The sequence below is a fragment of the Antennarius striatus genome, chromosome 1, assembly GCF_040054535.1.
Source record: "Antennarius striatus isolate MH-2024 chromosome 1, ASM4005453v1, whole genome shotgun sequence".
NCBI lineage: Eukaryota > Metazoa > Chordata > Actinopteri > Lophiiformes > Antennariidae > Antennarius > Antennarius striatus.
The window spans coordinates 18,713,451-18,731,546 of NC_090776.1; the positions used below are offsets into that span (position 1 = coordinate 18,713,451).

General features: G+C 53.9%; 4 protein-coding genes across 10 annotated transcripts; 2 read left to right on the plus strand and 2 right to left on the minus strand.

The window, feature by feature from the left end:
* Positions 1-2,905: 2,905 nt before the first annotated feature.
* LOC137599450 (synapse-associated protein 1-like) lies at positions 2,906-8,093 on the minus strand. 2 transcript variants are annotated; one of them, XM_068320413.1, is made up of 9 exons: positions 7,767-8,093; positions 7,279-7,388; positions 6,902-6,968; positions 5,276-5,349; positions 4,997-5,136; positions 4,522-4,652; positions 4,103-4,152; positions 3,886-4,027; positions 2,906-3,758 (listed from the first exon to the last, which is right to left on the minus strand). In XM_068320413.1, exons 1-9 carry the CDS (start codon positions 7,939-7,941, stop codon positions 3,580-3,582), a joined length of 1,068 nt encoding a protein of 355 aa, XP_068176514.1. In that variant the 5' UTR covers positions 7,942-8,093; the 3' UTR covers positions 2,906-3,579. The 2 variants fall into 2 exon arrangements, with proteins under 2 accessions (XP_068176514.1, XP_068176507.1); XM_068320406.1 differs by having other exon boundaries at positions 2,906-3,788.
* Positions 8,094-8,293: 200 nt separating this feature from the next.
* Positions 8,294-10,135, plus strand: phospho2 (phosphatase, orphan 2). Of its 6 annotated transcripts, none has more exons than XM_068320449.1 (3): positions 8,296-8,547; positions 8,891-8,985; positions 9,061-10,135. In XM_068320449.1, exons 1-3 carry the CDS (start codon positions 8,489-8,491, stop codon positions 9,606-9,608), a joined length of 702 nt encoding a protein of 233 aa, XP_068176550.1. In that variant the 5' UTR covers positions 8,296-8,488; the 3' UTR covers positions 9,609-10,135. The 6 variants fall into 6 exon arrangements, with proteins under 6 accessions (XP_068176533.1, XP_068176550.1, XP_068176526.1 ...); XM_068320466.1 differs by having other exon boundaries at positions 8,299-8,559; positions 8,791-8,985; XM_068320439.1 differs by having other exon boundaries at positions 8,299-8,559.
* Positions 10,136-10,801: 666 nt separating this feature from the next.
* mesd (mesoderm development LRP chaperone) lies at positions 10,802-14,835 on the minus strand. Its single transcript, XM_068312377.1, has 3 exons — positions 14,543-14,835; positions 11,849-12,081; positions 10,802-11,720 (listed from the first exon to the last, which is right to left on the minus strand). Exons 1-3 carry the CDS (start codon positions 14,693-14,695, stop codon positions 11,456-11,458), a joined length of 651 nt encoding a protein of 216 aa, XP_068168478.1. The 5' UTR covers positions 14,696-14,835; the 3' UTR covers positions 10,802-11,455.
* Positions 14,836-15,384: 549 nt separating this feature from the next.
* On the plus strand, positions 15,385-17,817 carry tlnrd1 (talin rod domain containing 1). Its single transcript, XM_068312366.1, has one exon. It carries the CDS (start codon positions 16,450-16,452, stop codon positions 17,500-17,502), a length of 1,053 nt encoding a protein of 350 aa, XP_068168467.1. The 5' UTR covers positions 15,385-16,449; the 3' UTR covers positions 17,503-17,817.
* Positions 17,818-18,096: the final 279 nt, after the last annotated feature.

An 18,096-nucleotide genomic window follows, 5' to 3' on the forward strand; every position in this document is an offset into this window, starting at 1 on the left:
GACAACCCTGACGGTCTTTGGCTGCAGACGTTCAGCGGCATGACCACAGACCACAGCTTCATGTTCTGCTGCTCCATCTCATGCTGCTGATGTCACCCCCAGACACGCCCCCACATCTCACCCCAACCCGGAGACCGCCCCCCCAGGGCCTAACAAACAGCCAAATGGGGGCACTTGTGTCTGTGTGTGTGTGGGGGGGGGGGCTCAACCCGCCCACCTGAAACGTGAACTCAGTTGAATTGTGTCGGTTTGGGCAATAAAGGAGACACACACACACACACACACACACACACACACACACACACACACACACACACACACACACACACACACACACACACACACACACACACACACACACACACACACACACACACACACACACAGGGGAAGTACACGCCTTCAGCCAACACGCTTGTCATTGGTCGGCGGTTCACTACAAAGGTACTGTGTTCTCCTCAGGTCGGATCTGACCACCTGCTGTGAGTCGTTACTGAACACAGGTGAGTCTGGACAGGTGTGTCTGGACACCGGTGTGTGTGAACACATGTATGTGTGGACACAGGTGTGTCTGGACACAGGTGTGTGTGTCTGAACAAAACATTCATGTCGTGGACGAGCAGGCGCACAGGAAACAGGAAGTGGAAGCACGAGCGACTCCAGATGCCCTGAGGAAGGAAACAAACCACCCCCTTCCTCAGATCAGGTCTCCTCACATAGACTCAGGCCTGATGTTTCAGTTGGGGGGTTAACATGTTTCAGGACCGACATTAAAGCTTCTGTTCTGCTTCAGCGTCTGGAACAGGAATCTGATGGAACCTCGATGGCTCCGGGTCTCAGGTTTCAGTCTGTCTTTTGTCCTTGGGGCAGACAGGAAGTCCAACCGGAGTCGTTTCCAGCGTTCCAGGTGGAGCTCCTCCTACCTGACGCGTTCCCACATGTCCTAAACGCGTCGTTTATCACCTGAAAGTGAAGCTGAGGAGCGTGTCTGTGACAGGTTCAGAGCCGTGACATACCACAGGAAGCGCCCTGAGGGACGCCTGTCTCAACCTGACGCTGCCTCTGATGTTCACCACTGCTCACCACCGTCTCCGTCTAGCCGCTGGAACTCCAGACGTGTCCCAGAGACCAGACACGTCTGGAATGAGATGTGCTTTAGAATGAAGTGTAGGAGATATAGAGGAGACTGTAAATAATGGCACTGCAGTCAACACCCCAGATTATGTCTCTAATCCAGAGTTATTCTTTTAGCAGATGGACAAACTAAACAGATTATTATGGTTCTAATCTGGAGTTATTCTGTTATCAGATGGACAAATTGAACAGATTAAAGTGATACCTCCACTTACGAATGTCTCTACTTACGAAATTTTCTACTTACGAAATTTCTCAGCAGGAAAATATTGCCTCTACTTACGAAAGAAATTTTGATTAACGTAATTTAAAAACACGGTATCGGCTGATATTCAAATCTCCCACAGGTTCCTGAACGCAACATTCTCATAGCTGCTCTGCCATTGATTATTACCTATTACATATCTTCCTGGCATCCCATTGGCTAAGAGGGATGCCACTCCACCTCTATGTGGAGCTAGAACGGTGCTTATGGAGTGTCTCGGCATTCGGCACTCGACCCGTGAGGTGTTCTGATAGTTTTGCGCAAATATAATAACTTTTTGAGTACGTATTCGCTATGGACCCCAAGAAAGTGACGGAGAAAAGAGGAAAAGAAAAGACGAAGAAAAGAGTTTTTTTGTCCATACAAACAAAGCAAGAGATCATAAAAGAGCAAGAAAAAGGGGTGCGTTTGGTTGATCTCGCCAAAGAATATGGCCAAAAATCTACAATCGACACGTTATTAAAACAAAACGAAGTTTAAGGAGTTTAAGACATTGCGTGGGTGGTTGGAGAAGTTCAAAAGGAGGACTGGAATTCACTCTGTTGTTTGGCATCGTGAGATAGGAGCGCACGAACCAAAGAGGGCAAAAAACAATGGGGACCAGCAGTTAAAAGGTAAATGATTATTATTATTCTTTACTCTATTCATTGTTTTTTTCGTTATGCACAACTCTCATTTATTGTGTAATAATCTAATCGTAACATGTATTTGTTACATGTTTTGATGCATTTTTATGCTTTATAAAAGATATATGTTGGAATTTTTGTGGGCTTGGAACGGATTAGGGCATTTGCATAGAAAACGCGTCTACTTACGTAATTTTATATCTACGCAATTTCTTCCGGAACCAATTAATTTCATAAGTAGAGGTACCACTGTATACTGGTTCTAATCTGGAGTTATTCTGTTATCAAATGGACAAACTGAACAGATTATCATGGTTCTAATCTGGAGTTATTTTCCTATCAAATAGACCAATTGAACAGATTATTGTGGTTTGAGCTCAGCGTCCTAAATTCACATGCAGGCTAACTCGTCACTTGGCCACGCCTCCATGCATTATTAAAGGCTGTAAATTTGGGTCAACAGCACACATGGGTCCTCATCAGCTGGTGCTTGTCTCCATGGCGACCAGAGACCAGCTGTTGGCCCTGATGGTCATCTGATGGAGGACACAACACACCAACAGTTCCTCATTTCATGCCTAAACACACAAAACATATTGATCTTCTATCCATCGGCAAACGAGTGTTTACCCCAGTGGATTCATCTGCCCCCTCCGAGCCCCGCCCACTGGGCGGGGCAGAGCACCATCTGTTTTCATTCATCCCAGAGAGGTGGAGTTGCGAGCAGAGACAAGTCAGCCCGTCGTCCATTCCTGCACCATTACAGCTTCTGAGCCAACATTCTCCATCAATCCTCCATCCATCCATCCATCCTCCATCCATCCTTCATCCTTCCACACAGACTCACCCTCCACTGACTTCCTGTTCATCAGGTCAGGGATACACTTGTTTAATAAAGACAAATTTGACATTTTAACATTTTGACATTTTTGGCCAGATTTTATTCAGAATCTGGTCAATACAAGGTTAAAGTTAGCAGCCAATCAGATTCACCGAAAGCCAGGAAACCAGACTGGCCACAGAGCCGGCCTTTACCCCAGTAAAGGAGTCCAGAGAGGACATTATGGGCTGTGAACCTGCTATGTTAGTAATGCTAACAGTTCTGTAGCTCATGTCAAACAGCAGTCCCTAAGTTCTCGCTTGCCCCCCCCCCCCTGCACCACATAGGTTCCAGTCTGAACACCCCCCAGAATCCGTATAAATATAACATTTAATAAAAGAATTATCATCCTCATCAGACACGCCCATTTTTGTTAAGACCCTGAACCACCAGCAGGGGCCCCAACGGGACTCTGCTTCACCCCGGCTTCCCTCCCACCACCCTCCCACCACACCGGCCCCACCAGACAGCAGCAGTGGAAAGAGAAACACTGGAGCGCCCTCTAGTGGCCAACTACTGTAGCGCAGAGGGAGGAGCCCCAGGAACACACCTGAACACACCTGTACACACCTGAACACAGCTGCTGCATTCAGGGGCAGCTACACGTTCAACCACAGGGGGGTCTGTCCTGTGTGACCAGACACGACCACCAGGAGGCGCAGGACCACCGACGTCTAGCTGGCGCCGGTCTGGAGCACCCCCCCCCCCAGGTCCCACTGGTGGTCTCTGGTGCCAACCGGCGTCACCCCCTCCTCGTCCTGCAGGTGGTGCTGCAGTTCCTGTTCCCCATCTGTAGCCGCCGCCCCGTCTGCGGTCGCCCCGTCTGCGGCCGCCCCGTCTGCGGCCGCCCCGTCTGCGGCCGCCCCGTCTGCGGCCGCCCCGTCTGCGACACAGAGAGGCAGTGGTCAGCTGACCGTTGAGTCGTCGTGACATCACCATCAGCTGACGGTGACATCATGACTCAGCGTCCCCCTGCTCACCATGGGGGCGGGGCCTGCTCCCCTGACTCAGCACCAGCTGCTGCAGCCCCTCCCTCAGGTCCTCCTGGTCGATCGACGCTGACTGGAACGCGTCGCTTACGAACTCGGACACCCCAGGACTGGTGGACACGCCCCCGTCCTCCTGAGGGTCAGACAGGAAGTCAGGTGTGACTGGAGCCCATGATGCTCTGCACCCCCCTTCCCCCACCGCTCTTACCGTCTGCACACCGCTGATGGGTATTGGGGGGGTCTTCGGTCTCACGCCGTCTGCAACCAGAACCCAGCTGTTAATTTAATCTCATTAAGTACTCCTTGCTCAAGGGCGCCTTGGCAGAGCTCCAGAGGTCAGCTGACACCTCCCACTGTTAACTCACATCCCGGGTGGCTGGGGTGGGGGCGGAATTGAACCGCCGACCTGTGATCATTGGACGACCTGTCCCATCGCTGAGACACTGCTGCCCTCTGCTGCCCCCTGTTGCCCTCTGCTACCCCAGCTGCCCTCTGCTGCCCCCTGGTGGTAGTTGTCCTCACCAACGCCACTGGATCCAAAGCCAGCGGCGTGACGGGGTCAGGAGGTGGTCAGGGGGGAGCAGGGGCCCCGGTCAGCCCAGCGACATGCCCGTCAGTCAGTCCTACCTGCTCCCAGCAGGTGGTCGTGTGACGCGTCTCTCTGCCCCTCCTGATGGGATGTTAACGCCGTCAGAGACGCCTGTTGGACCAGAGACACCCGGTAGAAGTAGTTCCTCCAGAACACCTCCTCCTGCACACTGACAACACACACACACACACACACACACACACACACACACACACACACACACACACACACACACACCCACACCACACACACACACACACACACACACACACACACACACACACACACACACACACACTTCAGAAAACGTCCTACTGCACACTGACTGACACACACACACACACACAAACACACACACACACACAGACACACACACACACACACACACACACACACACACACACACACACACACACACACACACACACACACACAGACACCACACACACAGACACACAGACACAAACACACACACACACACACACACACACACACACACACACACAGACTGACTGTCGGGGCACCAGGTCAAAGCGCATGCGGGGCAGCAGCTGGTCCTCCCCCAGCATGACCTCAGCCAGAGGGAACATCTCCTCAATGCTGAACTGGAACTGGACACCTGCTGGGGGGTCACGCAGGAAGTTCCTCTTGTCCTGCAGAGGAGAGTCTCAGGTCAACTTAGGTCAACACACAGCTGAGCCGTCACACACACCGTCTGTCACACGCGTGGACGGTGTGTGTGTGACACACATTGTGATTGTGTGTGTGGATGGATGACGTGTGTGTGCTTACAGCTGACAGGGCCAGGATCTGTCGTTGGATCTCCTCCTCCTGGTTGTATCCGACCCAGGGAGGAACAGCAGCTTCTGGAGACAAGACCCAACGAGACCATCAGGAAGAACCAGAGACACGGAGCCCCCACCCAAAGCCCCAACCCTAACCCCAACAACAACCCCAACCCTAACCCCAACCCTAACCTCTAGCCCCAACCCTAACCCAAAGCCCTAGCCCCAACCCTAACCCCAACCCTAACCCTAACCCAAAGCCCCAACCCTAACCCTAACCCTAACCCCAACCCTAACAACAACCCTAACCCCAACAACTTCCGGCTCTCAATAGGAGCAAGCATCTTTCTTCTGTCTCCTGTTGCCGCTGTCTCTCTAACTCATACCCAGACTGACTCACACTGACTAACACTGACTCACACTGATTCTCTGCAAAATGACGAGAGGAAGAGGAAAATATGAGGAGGACGGGAACAAAAATATGAAGGATACTCTGGACCAGATGGTCTCCTCTATGAAAGGGTTAAAGAGTGAGTTAAAGAGTGTCTTTGATAAGTTAAGGAGCGACTTTGATAAAACGTTGGAAGAAAAGCTAAAACCAGTGCTCGACGCCATGATAGAAATGAAGGACGAAATGAAGAAAATGCAGAAAGACACAGATGAAAAAGTCCGAAGAATTGTTGTCTTGGAACAGGGACGACAAAAAAATGGATGATTTGGAACGATGCATTCATATAAATGATGTGATCATCACTGGAATCAAAATCAAGCCGAGGAATTACGCACATGCTGTGGCCAGAGGAGAGGGAACTGAACAAAGCGCTGACATTGAGACTCTGGAGCAACAAGTGAGTTCTCAATTGAGGGATCTTGAGATACAGTAACTATACATCAGACCAGATTGAGACATGTTACCCATTACCATCTGGAGGTAGGAGACCACCTGCAGTGCTGGTAAAATCCAACAATCATAAACACAAGATAGCTCTTCTGAAACAAGGCTTCAAACTATCAAAATATCTACATTAATGAGAATCTCACTAAAAAGAATGCTGACATCACTAAAAAAGCTCGACAACTGAAGAAGAATGGGCTGATCGACAACACCTGGACCAACAACTGCAGGATCTTCATCAGAACAAAGGGACTTTCTCTGGACCAGATGAAAACAATGGTGATCAGGAGTGCAGAGGAGTTGGTGAAATACGATCAATAACGACAGACAAGAGTTGTTACTACACCAAAGATTAGTACAACAGAATAACTTCAATAGTGGAGCTCTACAACAATTCTGGACACGTCAAGAATTATATGGAACAGTAGGAAAACCATTCAACATCATCAATGTCAGAATCATGGATTAATGAACAAAACAAAAAAAAAAGAATCCATGGATTTCTGATAACATGGGATAACATTCAGTTTCAGACCTTAAAGAGCCTGTTGATATCTGACCAAACCGGGACGCCTGAACCTCCACCACCGAGGGCAGAACTCACCCATCTGTACCCATCTTCTTCATCCCCTCCTCCTCCTCCTCTATATTACCTTCATCCTCATCATCACCATCATCATCATCACCTGATCCCGTTTGGGTCTATGACTTCACAGGAAGCTACGTTTCTGCTCTCACCTGATTTCCTGGAATTTTTCTCTTGAACAAACTTTTCCTGCTCCTTCTGGAAGTCTCCAAGAAACGTCTGTAACACACACACACACACACACACACACACACACACACACACACACACACACACACACACACACACACACACTTTGTGAATACATTAATGTTCCTCCAGTCAGACAGGTTGATGTCTTCCTGTGGCGTGACACAGCGTCAGCATTGTCCACGCTAACCCACAGCTATCATCTACACGTCAGGAGTGGGCAGTGGGAGTGGGAGTGGCAGTGGGAGTGGGTGTGGCTGTGGGAGTGGGTGTGGCAGTGGGAGTGGGTGTGGTAGTGGGAGTGGGTGTGGCTGTGCGTGTGGCTCTGGGAGCAGCCTGCCTTGTCGATGATGCGTCCCTCCTCCACCGTCCTCCTGACGCTCTGGGCCGTGTCCACCACCGAGGAGGAGATCCTGCTGGAAGCTCTGGAGGCCAAGCTGAAGATCAACACTGAGGTCAAGAAGAAATATCAGGAACGGGTCAGAACCACCAACACGTGTGATCACACACTAACACGTGTGATCAGACGTATTGGTGGTTGATCAGACACCAACAACACGTGTGATCACACACCAATACGTGTGATCAGTACACAGGCCCCACGGGTTAGATTCATGTTAACCTGATAACGTTAACCTGTTAATATGTTAACCTGTTGCCCTGGTAACCTGTGATAATAAAATAACCCCCTACACGGAACAAATGAAGGTTAATTACTATTATTTCTTTGGATGTATTTATTTGTTTATCTGTTTCTTTACGGTCAGATTTCCTTGATAATTTTAACGTCCCGTCACGTGACGCGGGTCAGGCACGAGCCCGGCTCACCTCCCAGGCCCCCGGCCCCCCCGGTGGGTTCCTGCGGGGCCTCCGGTCCGTCCCGGTGATCGGCCGCCGGCTGTCGGTTCACCTCCCGGTCCTCCTCCCGGTCCTCCGGTGCCGCCGAGCGGCTCCCGGACGCGGGGGGTTCCAGACCCAACCATGACCCGAAGCCCTGGAACATGTCGGTGTCCGCGGGTGACAGACCCAGTTCTATCGGACCCGGATCCGCGGTGGCTCCTCTTCTTCTGCGGGTTGACAACCGCCGGACCCACTAACGCCCCCTCCTGGACCAGACCGGAACTACAGCTGAACGTCCGGTCCAGGTCTCCCCCCGCGGTCTGAAGACCGAGTCATTACATCCCATAATATCAGAGAAAACGCGTGCAATATCAGTAGGGACACATTTTACGGGTGTTTAACGGCTCCTCTTGGTACCGGAACATCGATTATTGATCGGCGGAGCTTCGCCCGCAGGGGGCGACACCGACAGGGGGAAGAACGACCGGCCACGTCAGCTTGACGTCAGTTACCGGATGTCCGTCTAGTGCTGATCCGGGCTCCGACCGGAGTGTGATGTCGGTAACCGGGAGCCGAACCGGAACCCCTGCTGCTCCGAACCGGAAGCTCAGCCGCCGGTCACACAGGTCGACCCGCAGGACAGCGGTGAGCGAACCGTGACGTCACGACATCGGACCGCTTCCTCCGGTGGGCCCCCGGTAACGGACGGGATGAAGACTCTGATGGTGTTGGACTTCGACCACACGGTGGTGGATGACAACAGCGACACGTGGGTGATCAGGTGACCGATCAGAACCGGAACCGGGCTGTGGGCGGGGAACACTCACACAGGAAGCCCCTCTGCTTAGGTCACTGGGAGCATAAACGGTCAGAGTGTCTAAAAATAAAAAGGTCAAAAGTGTGCTTTGACCAAAACTACATTTCCCACAATGCAGCAGTTCAGACTAAACGTTGTGAACAAAGCTAATGTCCTAACTTGTGTTTGATGTTACTTTTCTTTATTCATTGATAGTTTGATCCTCCAGTAGTTTGACACCCCAGCCCACCACAGCGCCCCCTCCTGACTGGTGCACACACACCGTTACCTGCCCCTCATTGTGCCCTCTGTCCAGGTGTTTGCCCAGCCAGACCCTCCCAGATGCCCTGAGGGGCTCCTACAGGAGGGGCCACTGGACAGAGTTCATGTGTCGTGTCCTGAGCTACATAGGTCAGAGGTCACCGTCCTGTCCGCCTACCCCTAACCCCCCCCAGCCACTGTACTCCCTGTTGTTTTTGTGTCCAGGTGAGCAGAGGGTGGGTCCAGAGGAGGTGCGGGGCGTGATGGAGACCCTTCCCCTCACACCGGGCATGAGGGAGCTGCTGACCTTCGTGGCGGCACACAAGAACCTCGTGGACTGCATCGTGATCTCTGACTCCAATGCCGTGTTCATCGACTGGATCCTGGGGGGGGCCGGGCTGCGGGCCGCCGTGGACCAGGTGTTCACCAACCCGGCCATGTTCAACCAGCTGGGCTACCTGGAGGTGGCGCCACACCACACCCACAGCTGCAGCCGCTGCCCCGTCAACCTGTGCAAGAGGGCGGTCCTGGAGTGCTACCTGTCGGGGCGGGGCACCGCGGACATGGAGTACCGCCAGGTGATCTACGTGGGCGACGGGGGCAACGACCTCTGCCCCACCGCCTGCCTAAGTGAGCGGGACGTCGCCATGCCCAGGAAGGGCTACGCCCTGGAGAAGCTGCTGGGAGGCTCCGCCCCCATCAGAGCCAGGGTGGTTCCCTGGAGCAGCGGCGCCGACGTCCTGGAGCAGCTGAGGGCCAGTCTGGAGGCCTAGGGAGGGGGACACCCCGTCTGTGACACCATGGCGTCATGTCAGGTGTGAAGGACGCCTGATGCTCCTGTGGACAGGTTCTGCCCATCGAGGGGGGGGGGGTCAAAGGGTTCTGCCCCCGAGCCTTGTTTCCTCAGGTGTGTGGTGAAGCCCATTGGCCCTTCTGAGGAGAAGCTGGTCTGTCAGGAGCCTTCTCTAGTTAATCTGTGGTTTGTGGTTTAACTGGGGGGTCTCTATGTGGGGGGGGGGGGGGGCGCTTACTGTCTGGTCTCGTGTTCCGGGTCTGTGGGTTCCTGCTCGGGTCTTCTGGTGACCATTTTATTTTTAGAACAGATATTTTTCATTTTTGGTTTTTCTCAGAGTGACTAGTCAGTCCTGGAGCTACTAGTCAGGTCTAGAGCAACTAGTCAGGCCTGGAGCCACTAGTCAGGCCTGGAGCCACTACTCAGGCCTGGTTCCATTACAGGAAGTGTTTTCTGTCCTCATCCTGTGCTTGTGTCAGATGTTACTGGAATAAACTCTTCAAACAGTGTGTGTCTGTGGGGTTCTTGTGCACAGGGAACACACACACACCTGCAGGTCACATGACTGGCAAACAGCACACAGTCAAACAGGAAGTGATGGAAACCCCTCACCAGAGTCCTAAGTAGGGTGGGACGGGTAACAGGGGCGCTGTGTTCCACATTTAGACGCCATCCAATAGCCACCGGGTTTGTTTCCTGACCGTCTGACGTTTGGAGTCAAGGAAACCCGTGGAATTACTGACAGGTTTCATGGGCTGAAGCTGTAGAAGCATCTGAAGCTGCCTGGTTCCTATCGACTGACTCTTGAGTCCCAGTGTGTCCCAGTGAAAGCTTACCAGCTGTTACCCCAGAATGAAGCCCACACGTGTTCCAGCTGGATTAAATCCGTCAGATTATCCTGAGACTCCTGAAGCAGTGAAACCTGCATCATTCCAGCCTCCTGAGGGACCAGAACAGAGTCCACCGGACCTCCAGAACCCCCCAGGGGTCATTGTCTCCTTCAGTCCCAGATGGACCAGCTGGTGCAGAGAAACCAGCTCAGGCTCCACTGGTTCATTAATATTATTGATTGATCGTTCATCCTTTGATACAGAAATGATCAGGATTTCTCCTGTGGTGATCAACTGATTGGAAGTCAACAGATTTCAGAATAAATCTCATCAGTCACTGGAATCAGGTTTTTAATATAATTATTCATTAAAAAGGATTTTGGTTCTAAAATGATTTGGTGAACAGAGATGATTATTAATGTATGAATAACAGTTTATTGTCTGTTGACATCAGACCACTGGTGATTATTAGACTACATTATTGTTATTACTGGACCACAGCCGTCCTGGAGTCGTTAACGGTTATCCAGATGAAGGCCAGTCTGTGAAAATGTCTGTGTTAAACCGGACCGTGGAGCTAAAAAGGTTGGGAACCGCTGGTCTAGAGGTCACGGGTGACTGAAGGTCATAGTCTAGAGGTCATGGAGTTCATGACCTCTAGCCTCTGACCTTCAGCCAGGTCACCATGAGAGGCATGGGTTCTACTCAACTTTTATTTCACACTGACCAGCTTCAGGAGCCGCTGCATCACCAGAGCAGCGTGACTCCAGAACGACTCAAGACAGAAACAAACGCTAAAGAATAGAAGTCATTTCCATGGCAATAGTCTGACAGTGGACCACGCCTCCTGGTGGTCTGGTGAAGACACCAGCTCAGAGGTTCATGTGGTGGCCTCTCAGTTCATCTGCTGCTCCTGAGGTCTTGTGGCCCCTCACTGGCCCTGGTGGTGAGGGTGGACCCAGGAGACAAGGGGGGGCACCTGGACACTGGTACTCCATCACAGTTCCTGCTTCACAGGGCTGGCCCTGTTCCCCCCCATGTCCGGCTTGTGGCCCCCGGCCTTCTTCTTGCTCTTCTTGGAGCTGACGTGGTTCTGCTGCCCCGACCGGGGGTCCTTCTCCTGGGCGGCCTTCCCAGGGAACACCTGTCCCTCCACGGTCACGTCCACGCAGCGCTCCTGGGCCGTCAGGAAGTCCTTCACCTCCCAGGCCACGCTGCCGTCCCTCAGCATGAAGATGACCCGATTGGACCCTACCACAAACCTGATGACCAACCAGAGGAGAGTGTCACCAGCAGAGCCCCAGCAACAGGTGTATGACGACATGACCACAGCCCCTACAACAGGTATGTGTGATGACGTGAGCACCCCCCCCCCGGCTGGAGGACCGACCTCTGAACATCGTAGTTGGCGTTGAACAGGCTGCCCTGCCACAGTGCCGTCACCTCTTCCGTCTCCTTCTCGGTGGGCTCTCCGGACACCGTGGCAAACACCATCAGGGTCCTGCCCTTCTTGGACATCTTCAGCAGCTCCTCCGGTTTGGAGGCGTCCACCTTGGAGAAGTCGATGGGGGGAGGAGACCTCCTGTGCTCCGGGAGGTCGCCTTCCTCAATGTCGTCATCCTTCTGTGGAACAGAGAGGAGCATTGTGAATGGGTTCCACCTGAACCGTCTGAGTCAAAGCACCGGAGTCAAGTCAAACCACCTGAGTCAAACTGCCAGAGTATAAACCGCCTGAGTCCAGAGTTCATGTTACCTCCAGAAAGCAGTGCATCCTTGGCATGCACTTCAATAAAATGTGTGCATCCCAACATGACGTTTATGCATCCCAAGAGTAATAACATTATAAACGGTAGAAGCGTACACAAGGATTGAGTTTAGCCAATAGAACAATATAAAAATTAAACAGTTAATTTAAATGTTTTTATTTATAACATTATAACTGTTTGAGTATAAAGAAAAAAAGAGTAAAATTATATCTTAGTTTTATCAAAATGTTAAAGCCCAGTAGTCATTAAAAAATTTTTTTTAAAATAACGATGAGTGAAAACTTTTGCTTTCATATATTCTCCTGTGGACACCGAACCAAGCTTACAGAACCTTCAGACACATTTCAGTAATATCTGTAGTAATATCTGTAATAATATCTGTCTCTATTTCTTTATTAACTTCTGATTGTTTTTTATTCATTGTCACTTGCTTTTTATCCAACTTTTGCATCTTTTTCGGAGACATGGTAATCAGTCAATCAATCTTTATTTGTATAGCGCTACAAACATTCCAAAGCCCTTTAACAGACAGGGTTAGGGTTAGGGACAGTCAAACCCAACAGGACTCTTATTGTTGCTCTGGGGGGTCTAACTAACTCCTTTCTCACTGCAGCTTGTAAAACCAGCAGACGTCGTGTTGCTGATTTTAATCAGAGAGAATCACACACCTCAAAATCTGAGACCATGGTCCTCAGTCGGGAAAGGGTGGAGTGCCCTCTCCAGGTTGGGGATGAGATCCTGCCAAGTATCTTGGGGTCTCATTCACGAGTGAGGGTACAATGGAACGCGAGATCGACAGGCGGATCAGTGCAGCGTCTGCAGTGATGCGGACTCTGTATCGATCCGTCGTGGTGAAGAAGGAGCTGAGCCGAAAGGCAAAGCTCTCGATTTACCGGTCGATCTACGTTCCTGCCCTCACCTATGGTCACGAGCTGTGGGTCGTGACCGAAAGAACGAGATCCCGGATACAAGCAGCCGAAATGAGTTTCCTCCGCAGGGTGTCCGGGCTCTCCCTTAGAGATAGGGTGAGAAGTTCGGTCATCCGGGAGGGACTCAGAGTCGAGCCGCTGCTCCTCCGCATTGAAAGGAGCCAGATGAGGTGGCTCAGGCATCTGGTCTGGATGCGTCCTGGACGCCTCCCTGGTGAGGTGTTCCGGGCACATCCTACGGGGAGGAGGCCCCGGGGACGACCCAGGACATGCTGGAGAGACTATGTCTCCCGGCTGGCCTGGGAACGCCTTGGGATTCTCCCGGAGGAGCTGGACGAAGTGGCTAGGGAGAGGGAAGTCTGGGCTTCCCTGCTTAAGCTGCTGCCCCCGCGACCCGACCCCGGATAAGTGGAAGAGAATGGATGGATGGATGAGAATCACACACCAGAAACTCACACAACATCAAAACATAATGGAGATTTCTGGACTCAAAATTTAATTGGAGAAATGAAACAAATCGGATCCTGGCTGCGCCTAGAAATTATGTCCACAAAGATTATGAACAGAACCGGTGATAGAGGGCAGCCCTGCCGGAGACCAACATACACCTGGAACAGGTCTGACTTACTGCCGGCAATGCGAACGAAGTTCTAGCTTCGGTCATACAGGGACCGGACAGCCCCCATACTCCCGAAGCACTCCCCACAAGATACCATGAGGGACACAATCGAATGCCTTCTCCAGATCCACAAAACACATGTGGACTGGTTGGGCAAACTCCCATGAACCCCAAAGCACTCGATGGAGTGTAGAGCTGGTCCAGTGTTCCACGACCGGGGCGAAAATCGCATTGTTCCTCCTGAATCTGCGGTTCGACTATCGGTCTAATCCCTTGGAATAGACTTTCCCCGGGAGGCTGAGGAGTGTGACCCCCTATAGTTGGAACTCACCCTCTGGTCTCCCGTTTGGAAAAGGGGAACCACCTCCCCGGTCTGCCGATCCAGAGGTACTGTCCCCGACTGCCATGTGATGTTACAGAAACGTGTCAACCATGACACGAATGACTTAAACCAGCAGGTAACCCAAACACAGGACTGAAGAACCTCATGGACATGAGGTGGGACGTTCCCAAAGTCCAGTGGACTCGGGTCGTGGGTCATGGGCTAACCATGACCCTCGACCCGAATGACTGAACCCAGACCTGGCAACGAGACGGTTCATGATGACGTCACCAAAGCAGCGCAGCGTTCGGCTGGACCTCCGGAACCACCCGCACCGCCGGACCGGGTTCCCTCCGGCCCAGCTAGCTGCTGACGGCTAGGCTAACTGCTAGGCTAGCTTTTAACGGGTAGGCTAGCTGCTAAAGGCGCCCGGGGCTAGCAGCCGTACCTCCCACTGCTCCAGCAGCCGCGCCATGTCGGCGTCATTGTAGTCCCGGATGTCCTTCTTCTTCGCGGGCTTGTCGACGCCGGCGGCCGCCGGGACGAGCAGCAGAGCGGCGGAGAGCAGCAGCAGAGCGGAGCCACCGGAGCCAGCCGCCATGTTTCACGAGCAGAGTCCTCATTGGCTCTGGCGCCTCGGTCACGAGACGGGAAGAGCGCGTCACGAGGACAGGAGCCGACCGGACATCCAGAACACATTTTAGGGAGTTTCAAAACAAAGGCAGAGGAATGTTCTTTTATTAATTTATTGTCTAGGAGTCACCAGAAGGTTAGTTTAAATACGAGGGGAAAGGACCCACTTCCGGAGTTTAAAGAGGAAGACTTCTTGGCAATTACTATACTATCAATAATTGTACAGTAATTAAAAGTTTGATTTGGAACTGAATTGTACAATAATCAATCATTTAAATTGCTTTAAACGTCTGTGAAATCTTTTCAAAGCAAGCATAACAATTGCTTCATAAAGGGTCAAATTTCTAATTCAATTTACGAAACATTTCTAACATTCATATGGCAATGAAATAACACAAGTGACTTAAAGTTGTGCATTCGAGTTTCTACTTGGTCATGCTGGTATTATGTTAAAATGGAAGCTGTTATTTATTCTCACGCTCCTTGTAGTTATACTTAACACTTGTTTGTTTCTGCGTGAACAATAAAGATTGGGATTCTATTTTAAAGATAAAGGGGTTTATCTCCTGCTGGACGGAAACACGGAGGACCTCAGCCGCGGCCTATGTCGGCTTTTATTTTGAAAATACCACTTCCGGTGTCATGGCGCCTGTGTCGCGGTGCTGCTAGCTTGATGCAGCGGGATGTCTCACGGCTGTTTGTCCGGTCCCGGAGCTCCCAGCGGCCGTTAAACGGTAACGCGGAACCAACACCGGCAGCGCGACACGGCGGAAGAGTCTAGCTAACAGCGGCTAGCTAACGAAGGCTAGCAGCGGCGGCGGGCGCCTCGCGCACCGGCCACACCCTCCCGCTTCCTCATAGTCCCGCCGCGGGAGCGCGCAGCGCGGCTTCGAGTCCCGGGAATAACGGCCGCTTCCCACCGGAAACCCACCGCTGAGTGACCGCGAAGCAGCTGCGAGGAGCGGCCTAAAGCTGAGCAGCGCCCGGCTGAGATGGGCAGGACGGCGGCGTCACCACGGAGGACACGCGGGGCTCCGCGGGCGGCGACGCGGCGCTGAGACGCGGAGCTGAGGCGCGGAGCGGCGGCGGCGGACAATGCTGGTGGGTCCGACGCGACCGGAGTTGCGGTTCGTTTCTCGCGCAGGGCGGAGGCTGCGGGCGGACTGAGGCGCGCCCGGCCCGGAGGACTTCTTTCGGGGTCTGTGGAGCTATGCTGCCGGGGGGAGGCGCGCCTCTCCCCGCCGTCCAGACGAGCAGCCCGGGCGGTGCCCGGATCGTTAGCAGCATGCGGGCCCCAGGCCGGCCGCTCTGTCGGGGTCCAGACCGGAAACCGTGTCGGTGCTGTTCGAGGCTCCGCGAGCTCCCGCCCGCGGACACGGAGCGGTGCTATTGATTACCCGTCGATTATTGACATAAACGGACCCAACTGAAGGCATTAACTTTTCCAAAATATCACGGAGGCGGTTCAGGTGACGTCATCCCTACCGGGACTTTACCGGGAAAACTTGACTGAAGCCGGGATTTGAACTGACATCGAGCCGTGGGGCGTTCAGGGCCCGAAAGCGGGTCGGAGAAAGGAGCACCATGACGTCAACAGCTGTGGTGTGACGTCACTCCTGACTCGTTTCCCTCAGGATGTTGTGTGAAACAGGCCGATGTGGTGACGGACAGAACGCTAGAACTGAGTGACCCCCCAGCCGTGTGACCCCGCCTCCCCTCTCTATGGCCAGCGGAGGCTGCGGTGAGGCGCCGGGCGGCCCCCCTGCCGGCAGCTGGCAGCAGAAGAAGCGTCTGTCGTCCGTCTGCGACGCCTGCAAGGCGCAGATGCAGCTGGTGGCCGACCTGCTGCTGCTGGCCAGCGAGGCGCGGCCCGTGCTGGGGGGCGACGGCGCCGCGCTGGCCGACACATTCGAGCAGTGCCGCGACACCGTCATCGCCCGCACCAAGGAGCTGTCCATCCTCACCCACGACATCCAGAGCCAGCTCAACATGGGCCGCTTCGGCGAGGTGGGGGGGCGGCTGCAGGAGATGGCCGACTTGGTGGTGTCGCTGACGGAGCTGTCGGCGCACGCTGCCTACCTGGCCGCCGTGGAGACGCCCGGCTCCCAGCCCTGCCAGCCGGGGCTGGTGGACCGCTACAAGGTGACACGCTGCCGGCACGAGGTGGAGCAGAGCTGCGGCCTACTGCGCGCCACGCCGCTGCCAGACCTGAACCCCCCGCTGCTACTGGAGCTGTCCCAGAACATCTCCAGCAGCCTGAGGAACCTGACCGACATCTCGTCGCTGGCTAGTGAGCGCTCCCGGGACCGCTTCGCCCGGGAGCAGTTCAAGCTGGGGGTGCGAAGCATGAGCGCCAGCGGCACCGCCCTGCTGGCGTGCGTGAGGGAGGTGAAGTGCCAGCCCAGCGAGCTGACGCGCGGCCGCTGCGTGCTCTTCGGCGCCGCCCTGGTGCAGGCTGTCGGCGCCCTGGTGGGCTTCGCCACCGAGCCCCAGTTCCTGGGCCGGGCGGCCAGCGTGTCGGCCGAGGGCAAGGGCGTGCAGACGGCGGTGCTGGGGGGGGCTATGAGTGTGGTGTCGGCCTGCGTGCTGCTCACCCAGGGGCTGAGGGACGTGGCGCAACACCCCGAGGGCAGCGCCAGGATGGCCGAATACCGCGAGCGCCTGCGCAGCTCTGCCTGCGCCGTATCAGATGGATGCACGCTGCTGACGCAGGCGCTGCGTGAGCGCTCCTCCCCCAGGACCTTGCCCCCCGTCAACTCCCATGCTGTGAATTAGGCCCCTCCCCCCGGTGACTGACCAAAGGGACTCAGGCGGGTCGCCCTGATTGGTCACAGACATCGGAGGCCGTCTGGCTCCGCCCACCGGGGGGGTCACGCTGGATGTGACTCGGACCGACCCCCGGCTCCTCCCACACTGACACGTTTACCTCTGCCCCGATGGGGGCAGAGCCTGGCTGGCTTGAGCCGGCGCCGGCTGTGGGGTGACCCCTGTAAGAAGCTGCTGTGAGTGTGACACACGAACAGGATCCCCCCACCCAGTGTTTGTTCATGTAATGGAGTATTTATTACTATTAAAGGTGTTTCTGCTCTGGCCGGCGTCTGTCCTTCAGTCCTGGGGAGGGAACTAAATGCTGACAAATTGTAACTGAGTTACAATGGGGGGGTTATGGGGGGGAGGGGTTAAGCTTTTAGTTTGAAGCTCCGGATGATGAAGGGGGGGTCTCTACCAGCTAGAGGTCTGAGGAAGCTGAAGGGGGTGGGGGGCGTCACATCAGCGGTCAGGTGGACGTGCCGTCAGGCACCATTACAACAATGTGCCCAGGTGCTGATGATGGTCTGGACCCCCCAGGACCCTTGAGAACACGCCTGG

What these genes read in the sequence shown, in the direction of transcription:
- LOC137599450 (XM_068320406.1), bottom strand. Translation starts at nt 7,941, where the DNA reads ATGTTCCAGGGCTTCGGGTCATGGTTGGGTCTGGAACCCCCCGCGTCC. An exon ending in GAAAAATTCCAGGAAATCAG is followed by an intron (nt 5,350 to 6,901) that starts GTGAGAGCAGAA and finishes TCTTGTCTCCAG; the next exon opens with AAGCTGCTGTTCCTCCCTGG. An exon ending in TTTGACCTGGTGCCCCGACA is followed by an intron (nt 4,653 to 4,996) that starts GTCAGTCTGTGT and finishes GTGTGTTGTCAG; the next exon opens with TGTGCAGGAGGAGGTGTTCT.
- tlnrd1 (XM_068312366.1), top strand. Translation starts at nt 16,450, where the DNA reads ATGGCCAGCGGAGGCTGCGGTGAGGCGCCGGGCGGCCCCCCTGCCGGC.
- mesd (XM_068312377.1), bottom strand. Translation starts at nt 14,695, where the DNA reads ATGGCGGCTGGCTCCGGTGGCTCCGCTCTGCTGCTGCTCTCCGCCGCT. An exon ending in GGCTGCTGGAGCAGTGGGAG is followed by an intron (nt 12,082 to 14,542) that starts GTACGGCTGCTA and finishes TCTGTTCCACAG; the next exon opens with AAGGATGACGACATTGAGGA. An exon ending in GCCAACTACGATGTTCAGAG is followed by an intron (nt 11,721 to 11,848) that starts GTCGGTCCTCCA and finishes GTTGGTCATCAG; the next exon opens with GTTTGTGGTAGGGTCCAATC.
- phospho2 (XM_068320425.1), top strand. Translation starts at nt 8,489, where the DNA reads ATGAAGACTCTGATGGTGTTGGACTTCGACCACACGGTGGTGGATGAC. An exon ending in AGCGACACGTGGGTGATCAG is followed by an intron (nt 8,560 to 8,890) that starts GTGACCGATCAG and finishes CCCTCTGTCCAG; the next exon opens with GTGTTTGCCCAGCCAGACCC.